The sequence below is a fragment of the Geospiza fortis genome, unplaced genomic scaffold (assembly GCF_000277835.1).
Source record: "Geospiza fortis unplaced genomic scaffold, GeoFor_1.0 scaffold34, whole genome shotgun sequence".
Lineage (NCBI taxonomy): Eukaryota > Metazoa > Chordata > Aves > Passeriformes > Thraupidae > Geospiza > Geospiza fortis.
Genome location: NW_005054474.1, coordinates 811,481 through 823,560, shown reverse-complemented (window position 1 = coordinate 823,560; position 12,080 = coordinate 811,481). Strand labels below are relative to the sequence as shown.

Sequence of the window (12,080 nt, the reverse complement as noted above, 5' to 3'; positions counted from 1 at the left end):
GCCCCCCAGCCAGGACATCCTGGGCTACAAGGTGGAGAGGAAAATCCCAGGAGTTGGCTGGCAGTCCTGCAGCGAGGGCCTCATCCCAAACACGGAGCTCACCGTGGATGGCCTCGCCCCGGGGGAGCCCTACAGATTCCGAGTGTCGGCCGTGAACAAAGCGGGCGCCAGCGAGGCGCTGCACTTCCCACAGATGGTGCGGTTAGGTGAGGATGGACACAGGCTCAGAGAGGACTTCAAGCTCCTGCAGACCCTACATTTTGCATGGCATGCCTGCTTCACCCATTCCAGGCATCTCCCAGTGCAGTATCTTTCAGTGCTTGGCTGCCAGCACAACAAAGGAGGAAGAGCTTGGGATAAAAAAGCCGTTCTGGGCTGCTGTGAACAAAAGCTGCTGCGTTTTTAGCACTGTTCTTTGATGTCCTCCAAACTGCATCCAGCTGTCTTGCAGCCTGCACTGCATCATCCACGTGCTGGCCCCTCACCATGGGTTTCTTGCACTCCATGTGTTGGCCATGAGTGTCTTTTCTGGTGGAGTTAGGATGGAATGAGTGAAAAAGGGCATGCTGGAATGTGTTTGGGGTAACCAAGACTGTGACCATGAGTGGGCAGTGTTGTCTTCTTCACCCATCTTTCTCCTTTTTTTTTGTTTTTTATGCATCTTTTTCAAGAATCCCCACAAAGAAATGCTGGGGCATACAGTTTCTTTACTGACTGATGGTGAAACTTTGGAAGTTTCAGTGGGATGGGGAGTGTCTCTCTCAGTTGTTCTTTTCTTGCAACTCTTTCTCTGGTATCACTCATCTAAATTCTTCAAAATGAGTATAATGGGAAAATACTCTTTTGCTTAAGGTTCAGGCACACAGTGACATTATTTTTGTAACAATAACTGCTGCTAGTGCTGGACCCTGATGACTCTGCACATGCTGACTTTGTCAACAACAAACCCAAAGCATCTTGGGCAGCAATCCCCTCACCCTGGTGAAATGTGCAGAGAGGAAGGTAAACTGGAGGGTTGTGCTCCTTTTGGGAACCCAGATCATCTTTCACATCCTAGTCAGCATCTCTGTGTTTTTCTTTGAGGTATCATGGTTCTACAAACAGCATTCCATTGGTAGGCCTCCTTCCAAAGTAAAGAAAATGCAGAGAATTTTTTGGTTAAATTATTTTTGCTTTTTGATAATTTTTACTCTTCCTAAGATAGCATAAATATATATCTATATGTTTTCTTTTTATTTCAAGGCAGAGATGAATGCTGCTTTGAATAATCTCTTTTCATTCTATTTATTGTTTCTTCTTTGTCTCACATCACAACTTCTTCACTTTGAAACATTTAAGATCTAAAAATCTGTAGAACTTCTTTTATACTGATGATGGGTAAATGAAGACCAGTGAACACACACAGGAATGCAGAAAATGCGACCACTTCTGCATGTATACGTTTAGATGGAGCTGATTTAAGCACTGGGAGAGCTTGGAAAGTAGTTTTGATATTATCTTTGGAAGTGCACGCTTTGGATGCTGCCAGTCTTTTTTTTTCCCCTTTAGTTGTCTACAACAGCTGAAAAATCTGTAAATGATGGATGGGTTGCTTGAATATTTTATGGAGTGGAGTGCCTTAAAGCCAGATGATTGTTCTTTGTGTTAATTCACTTTATTTTTGTAATTGCAGAGCCTCCAGTTACCATCGCCCAACCCTTGGTGGGAGGATCTGTCTCGGAAGGGGGGGTGGCTCGCCTGGAGTGCACATTATCAAATAAAACTGAGGAGAAAGTGACTTGGTTCAAGGGAAAAGAGCAAATAAAATCTGGAGGGAGATACGAGATCCTCTCTGATGGAACAAAGCAGATACTCATTATCCGTGGATTTAAACCTGAGGACCAGGACAGCTACACCTGCATGGCTTCTCCAGAAGTCAAATCTGTTGCCAGCCTATGTCTTGAAGGTATGAAGTGTGCATTGCTGGGGTGTTAAATCAGGTCTGGTATGGACATCCAGGGCCATCTCCACAGCTTGGACTGGAATTAATTTTCTTTTACAGGCTATGATAACAATCCACAAGGAATTGTTATTTTCCTGTTTGGCATTGCCCAGTGTGTTCCTGCATCCCAAATGGTTTTGAGTTGCTCAGATTAGAGTTTCTGGACACAGATGTAAGCCATGATATTGTTGTCTCTACATGAGTTTTTGGTGCCTTTTGAGATGCTTTGGGGTATTCTGTGGATGTCCCAGACAACCTGGAGCATCTCAAAAGGGGTGGGCAACATGTAGAGGCACGTGAATGTGTCCCAGACACATTTTTCAGACCTAGGCACATCCAACCAAGCAGGTGTGTCCATGTGAGATGGGAGTCTCAGCTCCCTGCACAGCCACTGGAAATCTGTCCAGGACAGACAGGGAAGCCCTGTATATCTGGGAGATAGGATGAGCCTGGGTAGCTTTCCAGGCTCCACTGGCAGTCTTAACAACCAGTTCATCAACTGCAACATTAAAAAGGGCAAAAATCGACTTATTGGGTCCAAATGTGCAAGGAATAAATAAATTTTTAAAAAGTTGTTTGGTAATATTTTAAGTGCATGCATAGAATCACAGGACTGTTGAGGTTGGACAGACTTCCTAAAAATGGTGTGGTCCATCCTCCTCCTCAAAGTCTGGACAGCTAGGACAAGTTCACCAGGACCCAATTCAGTTATATCAACTTCCCAGAGAGGGTGTGAAGTCTCCTTCAAAACCCAAGATATTCAAAACCCATCTGGACACTGAATAATGTGATCTAGGGGACTGTGTGTGACAGGGAGGTCGGACTAGATGATATCCAGCAGTCCCTTCCAACCTTCCCTGTCCTGTGATTCTGTAAATTTCCATGTTTTTCTCATGGGAATTTAAATGCCTCTGAGACTCTCCTGTGGAACATCTCCATGTGCTTTCAGAAAACTCGCAGATATTTAACTCCTCATCTGTTTCATTCCCTGCAGTTCCCACAGTGTCAATGCTGAAGGAGATTGCCAGGGAAGCTCCCCCTGCCAGCCGGGCTGAGGAGCAGGTGGATGGACACATCCAGCCCAGCCTGCCCCCTGAAGCTGCCCAGGAGGGAGATCTGCACCTCCTCTGGGAAGCCCTGGCCAAGAAGCGCCGGATGAGCCGGGAGCCCACCTTGGATTCCATCAGCGAGGTGCCCGAGGAGGATGAGAAGCTGCAGAAGCTGAGGAAGGAGGAAGCAGAGATGTCTCACTACTACTCGGAGGAGTACTCCACGTGTGACGAGCTGGCCAGGACAGGAGAGGCAGATTTCTCTTTCACAAGCTCTGATGACGAGTCTAGAGCTGGGACTCCTTCCCTAGTGAACTACCTCAAGAAAGCTGGGAAGAAGAGCACCAGCATTACCAGCAAGGTTCAGTCCACCTCCACAGGCAAACTATGGAAGCAGTGGGAGACAACCACTGTGGAGACCACTGTGGCCACCACAGCTGCTCAGCCAGCTGAACCAGAGCTGCCAGATTTAGATGACCCCTCCATGAACAAGGCGGCTGTGAAGATCCAAGCCGCTTTCAAAGGCTACAAAGTCAGAAAAGAGATCAAGCAACAAGAGTGCCCGGTGTTCACTGAGACCTTCAAAGACTTCTCTGGTGAGCCTGGAAGCACCCTGCACCTGGAGTGTGTGGCCCACAGCAAAACCGATATGAACGTCCGCTGGCTGAAGGACGGCAAGGAGCTCTCGGATGGTCGCTACTACCACATCGACAGCTACAGCGACGGCACCTGCTCCTTGATTATCGCCGGCCTGGACAGGAAGGATGCAGGCAAATACACCTGTGAGGCATCCAATAAGTTTGGCAAGGTCTCACACAGCGCTAAGGTGGTGGTTGGCGCTCAGGAAGCTCAAGCTCTTGCTAAGGAGAAGCGGAGTAAGCAGAGCACCGACAGCGAGACGGAGAGCTCGTCCGGCAGCGAGCTGGACGATGCTTTCCGAAAAGCGGGAAGGAGACTCCACAGGCTCTTCAGGGCCAAGATCTCCACGGAGATCTCTGATGTGGAGGAAGAGCTCTTTGTCAGTGCAGACGAAGGGGACATAGATGTGGTTGACCACCAGACGTACCGTGAGGATGACCAGTACATCTACATCAAGTTTGAAGTCATGTCCGAGGCCAAGACGGCGGCCACACGGTTCAGAGAGATGTTTGGCGCTCTGGGAATTCCAGTGGAGATCGACATCTTGGAGCAAGGCCCGAAAAAAATCGAATTGCGCATTGGGAAGGCATCACCTCCCACTCTTGGGAAGTTTCCACCTCCAGCGAGACCTCCACCACCTTTGCTGACTTCTGACACAGGTAGGGGAAGAAAATCTTCCTTATTCCTTGGAAAAGAGAGTGGGAACAGGTCACAATGTAATTTTTTCACTCTCAAGCAAGTAATTTTTTTTTTAATTGTTGCTGATATTTTTATGAAAGCGTTACGCTTTTAGAAAACATAATGGCTTTTTTTATTCTTTTTCATTTTGAGGGAGAGGAGGCACAGTGGTGTGGGGGTTGCAATGTATTTGCTTATCTGTGAAGCCCCTTTTCATGCAAGAAATGTCACCTACTAAAACATGACGATAAATACTACGATTATTGTACTTAAATAAATTATGTAGGGTTTAGAATGGTTCTGAGGGAGACAAGACATTTTGGCAAGAATAGGAGCAGGGATAATATATAGTTGGCAGCTGTGGTATTGCTGTGCTGATGAAATATCTTCATAGTGCTAAGGAGTTTCTTGACTCTTTTCTAGAGAAAAGATATTACTCTGCAATTAAAAAATTGGAAACCAGAAGTCTGGGCAGCAGGGGCCTAAAATATATCTTTAACTAAAACCAAACTTTTCTTTCTTCTCTCCAACCACCCCAACTTCAGCCCCCATGTTCATGACCGAGCTCCAAAACCAAGAGGTCCAGGACGGGTACCCAGTGAGCTTTGACTGCATCGTCATTGGCAAACCCCTGCCCACGGTTCGCTGGTTCAAGGATGGCAAAGCTATTGAGGAAAACGATCACTACATGATCAATGAGGACCAGGAAGGGTGTCACCAGCTGATCATCACCGCTGTGGTGCCCACGGACATGGGCGTCTACCGCTGCCTCGCTGAGAACAACATGGGCGTGGCTTCAACCAAGGCTGAGCTCCGTGTGGACTGTAAGTCTCAAAATCGCTGTAGAAAAAACAATCCAAGGAGTTCTGCTGAGATCTGGTTAGTTTATTTTTTTCCCAAGGAAAGCACCGTTTGATGCTTTTTGTGGAATTTTCCGTCACTCAGTGTCACCAGCTGTGGTGGTGTTCACAGGGGTCCCAGGATGAGGGAAGGGATGAGAACCTTGACTCCATGTTTCAGAAGGCTGATTTATTATTTTATAGTATATATTATATTAAAAGAAAATTATAGATTAAAACTATACTAAAATAATAGGAGAAAGGATTTCATCAGAAGGCTAGCAAGCAATAGAAAAAGAATGGAATGAAATGATAATAAAATCTTGTGACTGACCAGAGAGTCCGAGACAGCTGGACTGTGATTGGCCATTAATTAAAAACAACCACATGAGACCAATCACAGATGCACCTGTTGCATTCCACAGCAGCAGATAATCATTGTTTACATTTCGTTTCTGAGACCTCTCAGTTTCTCAGGAAGAAAAATCCTAAGGAAAGGATTTTTCAGAAAATATCATGGCTACAGCTGTTGAGTCAGGGATGGAAAGACTCTAGTCTTCAGGTGGATTAGAAGGTTAACTTTAATGAAAGTAGAAGGTCTTTTATAATGTGACTTGCTTAGGTGCTATTTGATTGGTCTCCAAGTAGAAACATCTCACACTATTGGTGACTATGAATAGCACACTGTGAAGAACCATAACTATAAAAAATGGTTACACAAAGAGAGATAATAATTGCTTTAGTTCTTGATTCCAAGAATTAAAAGAATTTTAATTATTTTAATTAAAAGAATTAAAATAATTTTAATTCTCTAAGATTCTCAGGCTCAGCCTGGGAGAAATTATCTCTGTTCTTTCTACAACTGAACTGAGAATCTCCACACCATTTGCATTTTAAAGGAAGATGTTTTGGCTACAAATTTTTCACTTGCGAACTTCTTGGGTTTAGCTGGGTTTTGCTAACTCCAAGGCAAGGTTCTGAGTAAAGCTTTTGGGGTGAACAGAGGTGTTTTCCATAATCCAAGGACGTGTGGGATCCTGCTGCAGTACAATATAAAATCCACCTGCCAGTCAATCAAATTAGTAAGGGAACTAAAATCAGTAAGCACTATTTAAGCAAGAAAAATAATTGCAAAGCTCAGATGATTCAAGACCCATCTTTTCCTTTCAACAGTGACCAGCACAGACTATGAGACAGCAGCAGATGCAACAGAGACATCATCTTACTACAGTGCCAAGGAATATATTTCAAGGTAAAATATGGAACTGGCTCTAACCTCTGACTCAGTGAGATCAATCTGTGTATTTATGTCAGGGCTGGGTTTGCTGTTTCGAGCAAATTTAATGCCATAAAGGAGCATCCAGCCCAGCTGAGATGCAACAACTGCAACAGCTGCACATTTATCATGGGCAGAATTGCTCTGGAGCCTTCAGGCAAGCCAAGATATTTCCTCAAGGAATCACTCTGTTACTTTTAATGTCAGATGGTGCTGAGTCTGTGCTCAGGATGCCAAAACCCACAGACTGAATGTACCTGAAATAGATAATTCTGATTCCAAATTCTTACCGGGCATCCTGATTTTCTTCTTTCTAATCCCAATTGCTGCTTAGCCGAGAACAGGAGGAATCCATGACTGAGGAGGAGCAGTTGCCCCAGATCTTTGATGAGCTTCATGATATTCATGTGGCACCTGGAGCATCGCTGGCTAAATTTCACCTGAAGGTGAAAGGTGAGTGGATCCCACGGTATTGTCAGTTTTCCAGGTCTGATACCAGGTTGAAGTGCTGGACAAGGTTTTCCAAGGTGTTCTTCTGCAGCTGTGACCCCTGGCTGAGCACCTTGCACCATTTCTGCACAAACCAGCTGGGGAAAGTGTTCATGCTGCTGAACAGGGACTGTTGGAGCAGACTCAGGCAGATTAAGCCTCATTTTGTCTCCATATATCCAGGCATAATGACCGGCACATGCTTCTGAAAACTGAATTCTGGGTTTCTCTGAGCACAGGAGCAATAAGGAGTAATAATCTTGACACTATTACAATCATCACATTAATAACTATCATTATATATTACATATATTTATATAACCTAAATAACTATATCTAGTATAATGCATTGGTATTAATCATAATTATATAATAATATCAATAAAAATAAAGTTGGTTTCCTTCATTCTCTTCAATAAATTAATCAGTCATGGACTTGCCTTCCTCCATTAAGGGGTTGCTCCTACAATGTAAAAACTGCAAAAACATCCCTCTGGTGTGGACTCTGGTAGGGAGAGGTAGGGATTTTCCCATTTTCTCTTGTTGCTGTCTATGAAAATTATGAGAATGCATTTGGCTTCACCATTTCTCCTTGTGAACCATTCAAATCAGACCTAAGTGTTGATGTTTCAACCTCCAAGGCGTTTGCACATGCAGACAATATGACGAGTGCCAGAAACTGAGGAGACAGGAAAGAATTTTGACTGATAAATAAAATTTAATGCCTTTTTAGGCATCCCTAATTGGTTAAACCCTTGAAGCAGCAGCCCTGCTAAACCCTTGAAACAGCAGAGGATCTGGCAATTTGGAGATGCTCCCAAATCAGTGCTGCCAATGAATTTTGTTCTCTGTGTCTGTAACTGCCCCTCACAGGGTACCCTCAGCCTCGTCTCTATTGGTTCAAAAATGGGCAGCCCCTAAAGGCCTCGGACCGGATCCTCAAGACTGACAGGCAGGAATTCCACTCCCTGGAAATCCGCAACGTCACCAAAGCAGACGCCGGCCAGTACTTGATATTTGTCATCAACTCTGCTGGCTCTGCCTATTCCTCAGCCAGGCTGGTAGTCAAAGGTGGGTGCTGCTCTGTTTTGGGCTGTTTCAGAGGTTCTTGCCATGCTGTATAGTTATTTTTTACTGAGGAAACCTCTCAACGTAACTCAGGTGATGTGGGGAAGTCTGTAGGTAAAGGATGATGTGCTTTACTCTTGGTTCTTTATTTATTCACCTATAAATTTGCTGTTTAAGAAGATGATGATGCCACTTCTCTGTGGTCTGACTGTCTCATAAGCAGGTATTTTATTCTTGCCCATCCTCATTAACCTTAAAAGTTCATGTCATTAAAACTTAGGGGCTCTTACAAATCATACCAATTTCTGTGTAATATCTCCACTGGAGTCACTTTGGGAGCTTTTTTCTGCAACTCCTGGATTGACACTTATTTATATTTGTCATGTTCTTTTTTTCTCCTTGTGTTCCAGATCCTTATGAGAAAGAAGAGCCATCCAAAACAGGTGAGAGAAGCCACAGCAGGTGGGAACAGAAGCCCCAGGAATTTTGCAGTCTAAACTCACTGTGGTTCTTCAATAATATTATTTCCAGATTCCCATGAGCAGCTGATACCGCCAAGATTCCTTGAAAGATTTACAAATAAGAAGGTGAAAAAGGGTGCAAGCATCACATTATCTGTGAAGGTTGAAGGTAAATGAGCAGATACCTCATCTCTCTGAATAACACTTGAAATGTGTAATTTCACAACACATTCTTCTCTCTCTGCCCCCAAGTCATTTTAACCTCATTTCCTGTATCCAAAGTCTGGGATTCTACTCCCAACTTACATTTCTTACAAAGACACTTCACAGTAAAGCATCTTATTTTTCTTCACCTCCAATTTTTTGTATGAAAAAATGGGGATAACGACACTTTGTAGTTGACCATGAATTGTACAGCAATTGACAATTTTGGCTTTTCAAAAAGATTTGATGTCTTTATGAACATGCTGCAAAATGGTTTATCCTCCTTTATTGTGTATTATGCCTGTTATTGTTGGCAAAGTATCAGAAAATGGATCAACACACCATTTTTTCACAGCAAGGCTCATCATTTTAAGGGAGGAACACAAACAGGAAGATTAAAGCTTATTGCACCAATTTCCCTTTAGGACATCCACCACCAACAATCACTTGGATGAAGGAAGAGTCTCGGGAGGACATCCTGTGGATCAAACCAGACACCCCTGGGTACAAACTGGCCAGTTCCAACATGCACCACAGCCTGATCCTCTTGGATGTCAAGAAGAAGTACAGTGGGGCTTACACCTGCATTGCCACCAACAAGGCTGGCCAGTCCATCTGTACTGCCAACCTGGAAGTTGCAGATGGTAAATCTTTGCTGCAACACAAACGATTTCTCTGTATTTCTCTTTTATGCAGGGCCTAAGGGGAAAAAAACAAAGCAATAAAACAAGTGTGACTGTTAAGGAAATTATCCAATCACACCCAAAAAAAAAGCATTTTCTCAAGAGCAGCCATTTTTGCTTGTCTTACAAATGGCTACACTCTTTACTTCTATAATATTATATGTTTTAGATTTCTGACTCTGTCTTGTATAATCAACAGCATATTTTCTTTATAAACAGAAGGCAAGTCTCAAGAGCAACCAAATTAAGCACAAATTTTAAAAAACTAGAAAGGCGATGTAAAGTAAGTGGGAAAAGTCACCTTTTGGAAAATTATTTTGAGTGCTCCACCCTGCTGAGGTATTTTGTACTAGAGTTATTTGATTTTTGTAGGGCTTTCCAAGGCCTCTTTTAACACAATAAGATGGGGAAAAAACAAATACATACTGGGAATTGGGGCAGAGCTGTGAAGGATTCGATTTTTCTGTTATCTGCCTTGCATCCTACATTTTTATTCTACCAAGAGCTGCAGGAGCATAACCTGAGCAGTGTGGAGAAATTAGGCAATTATATATTTTCCGTGAACAGGGAGAGGAGGGAGAAACCATTACCACCACAGGACTGGGATTATATATCCCAGGTCAGGAGCTGCTGCAGTGCTCCACGACTAGAAAATGTGCCTGCACTAAATAGCTAAAAAAGGACATTCTGTGCCTTCTGTCCTCTAATGACAAACCCCAATCTTGCAGTGAAGGAGGCTGAAGTCCTGACCCAGGAGCGTGTGATGGTGTCAGAAGCCATCATGACCACACTGGGGTAAGTTGGGTGTGTGGGAGAAGGGGGACGTGTTCCTCATTTAGCTCTCCTTACTGCCCATTTTATTGCAACTTCTAACTCTGTTTTATTTTCTTTTCCAGAACTATTCAGTCCTCTGAAGGTAAGAGAAGCTGCTTTCTCTCTCTTCTTCCTGTTCTCCATATCTATAGCTGAGACTGTCAATGTATTTCATGTATCCACTCATTTTTGTCCACTTTTCTTGAAATTGTCTGAAATGTTGGAACCTTTCAGGACTGCTCACTGTTCACGGGTGAATTATTTGGATGAACTGAGAGCAAGCACAATTTTAAAAAAAAGGAGAAGGGAAGAAAATCAAACCTTCCTTCCACAGAAGCTTTTATTACTCAAAAAGAGATGAATTTTCAGTGACACTGCCAGCTTAATAACAAATTCTCTTTTTTTTCCAGGAGACCTTGAAGCTGGCAGAGAAGGTGTGCCCAAAAGCCCTATTTCATTAGCTGATGTTGGCTCAGAAGAGTTCTTCCAGAAACTCACCTCACGTATCTCAGAAATGGTATCTGCAAAAATAACTCAGGGTAAGGAATCTGGAAAACACAGTTTAATTATGGTAGGAAAAAAAGCAATCTCTTTTTTAGGTGTTGTTTAATTATAAGTGAGATTTATGCAGCAGGTTTTGAGACAGTCATTCTATATAAAGCAAATGAACATTTGTCAATATTTAGGGGCAAGAAATTTAAGTAGGAGTGCATCCAACCTGCACATCTCAGTCTAGAATGTTGAACTAGGAAAAAAGCCATTACAGTAAATTGTAAAAATGTAAGTGTATTTTGCCTATCTTAGGTATTTTGAGTTCCTCAGATATTCATTACTCCTAAACCAGAAAGCAATCCTGTTTTCTGTACTTCCCACATCTTCAAGTTTTAGCTCACAGTGGAATTTTAAAATCAAATTAAGGCTGAAAACTCTGTGCGCAGCTGTGCAGTAATCCAATGATTTCTTGAGTTGAATGAAAAATTCTGCTTTGTGTCTGCCCTGGTTATCTTGTAGAAAAAGTTTAACTTGGAGCAAAAGTAGAGGCATTAACTCACCAACAAACATTCTAGCAGTGCAGCAGCAATACGTGCAGTAGGCCTGCAACACCATGTATTAAAACATCCAAATTATTAATTTAATCCTAAATATCAATAGGGAATCACACTAAATATTACTGTGAATGCTCATCCTGGGAAGAAGAAAAATAATGATATATTTGGTTGGTGTTTAAATTGGGGACACTCATCAAACACTTTGCTCTGCTCTTCAGCTAAACTTCGAGTACCAGGTGCAGAAAGTGATGATGAGTCAAGAACTCCCTCTGCATCTCCTCGCCATGGACGGTCCAGACCTTCATCCATTGCTCAGGAATCCTCCTCTGAATCTGAAGATGGGGATTCCAGAGGGGAGGTATGACATCTCTATGGGCAAGTTGGACACAAGGAGAAAACTAAACTTGGAGTGACCAACCTACTGTGGTGTAGGGATCTCCATCCTCTTTGGTGATGTAATTCAGTGTTGTAGGTGTATTTAGTAGTTAAATGTTGTGTCTGTGATACAGAGCACAGAGAATCAAATTCTGATGCTCACCCTTCGATCCTGAACAAGTGGTTCAAGTCAACATGGCCCAAACATGACTTGGCACCTCTTGCTTTCACAGCTGAACTTCAGGAAGTCAGAACTTGATTTTCTGTGGCCTTGGATAAAGTTGGCCAGAGGAATCTTGTTGGGTATCGCCAGCTGGGGGCTATGTACAGATCACCAACAGGACAGGATTGTTAGGAACATGCATAAAACAGCCTTGAGCTGTTTGATTTTCCAGCATCAGCCTCATTCCATGGTTATGACAATGGGAAGATGCCATCAGCTCACATCCCAGGCAGCAGACCAAGAACTTAATGTT

At 43.2% G+C, this 12,080-nt stretch overlaps 1 protein-coding gene across 1 annotated transcript in view; it reads left to right on the top strand.

The window, feature by feature from the left end:
- Nucleotides 1–12,080, top strand: part of OBSCN (obscurin, cytoskeletal calmodulin and titin-interacting RhoGEF) — a 160,015-nt gene that overhangs the window by 122,217 nt on the left and 25,718 nt on the right. Inside the window, 15 exon segments of the mRNA XM_031062951.1 lie at nt 1,673–1,899; nt 1,902–1,967; nt 3,038–3,868; nt 3,914–4,328; nt 4,893–5,171; nt 6,360–6,438; nt 6,797–6,915; nt 7,825–8,022; nt 8,430–8,462; nt 8,551–8,649; nt 9,110–9,328; nt 10,096–10,162; nt 10,264–10,283; nt 10,591–10,719; nt 11,448–11,587. Coding sequence (XP_030918811.1) covers nt 1,673–1,899; nt 1,902–1,967; nt 3,038–3,868; nt 3,914–4,328; nt 4,893–5,171; nt 6,360–6,438; nt 6,797–6,915; nt 7,825–8,022; nt 8,430–8,462; nt 8,551–8,649; nt 9,110–9,328; nt 10,096–10,162; nt 10,264–10,283; nt 10,591–10,719; nt 11,448–11,587 — 2,921 coding nt within the window.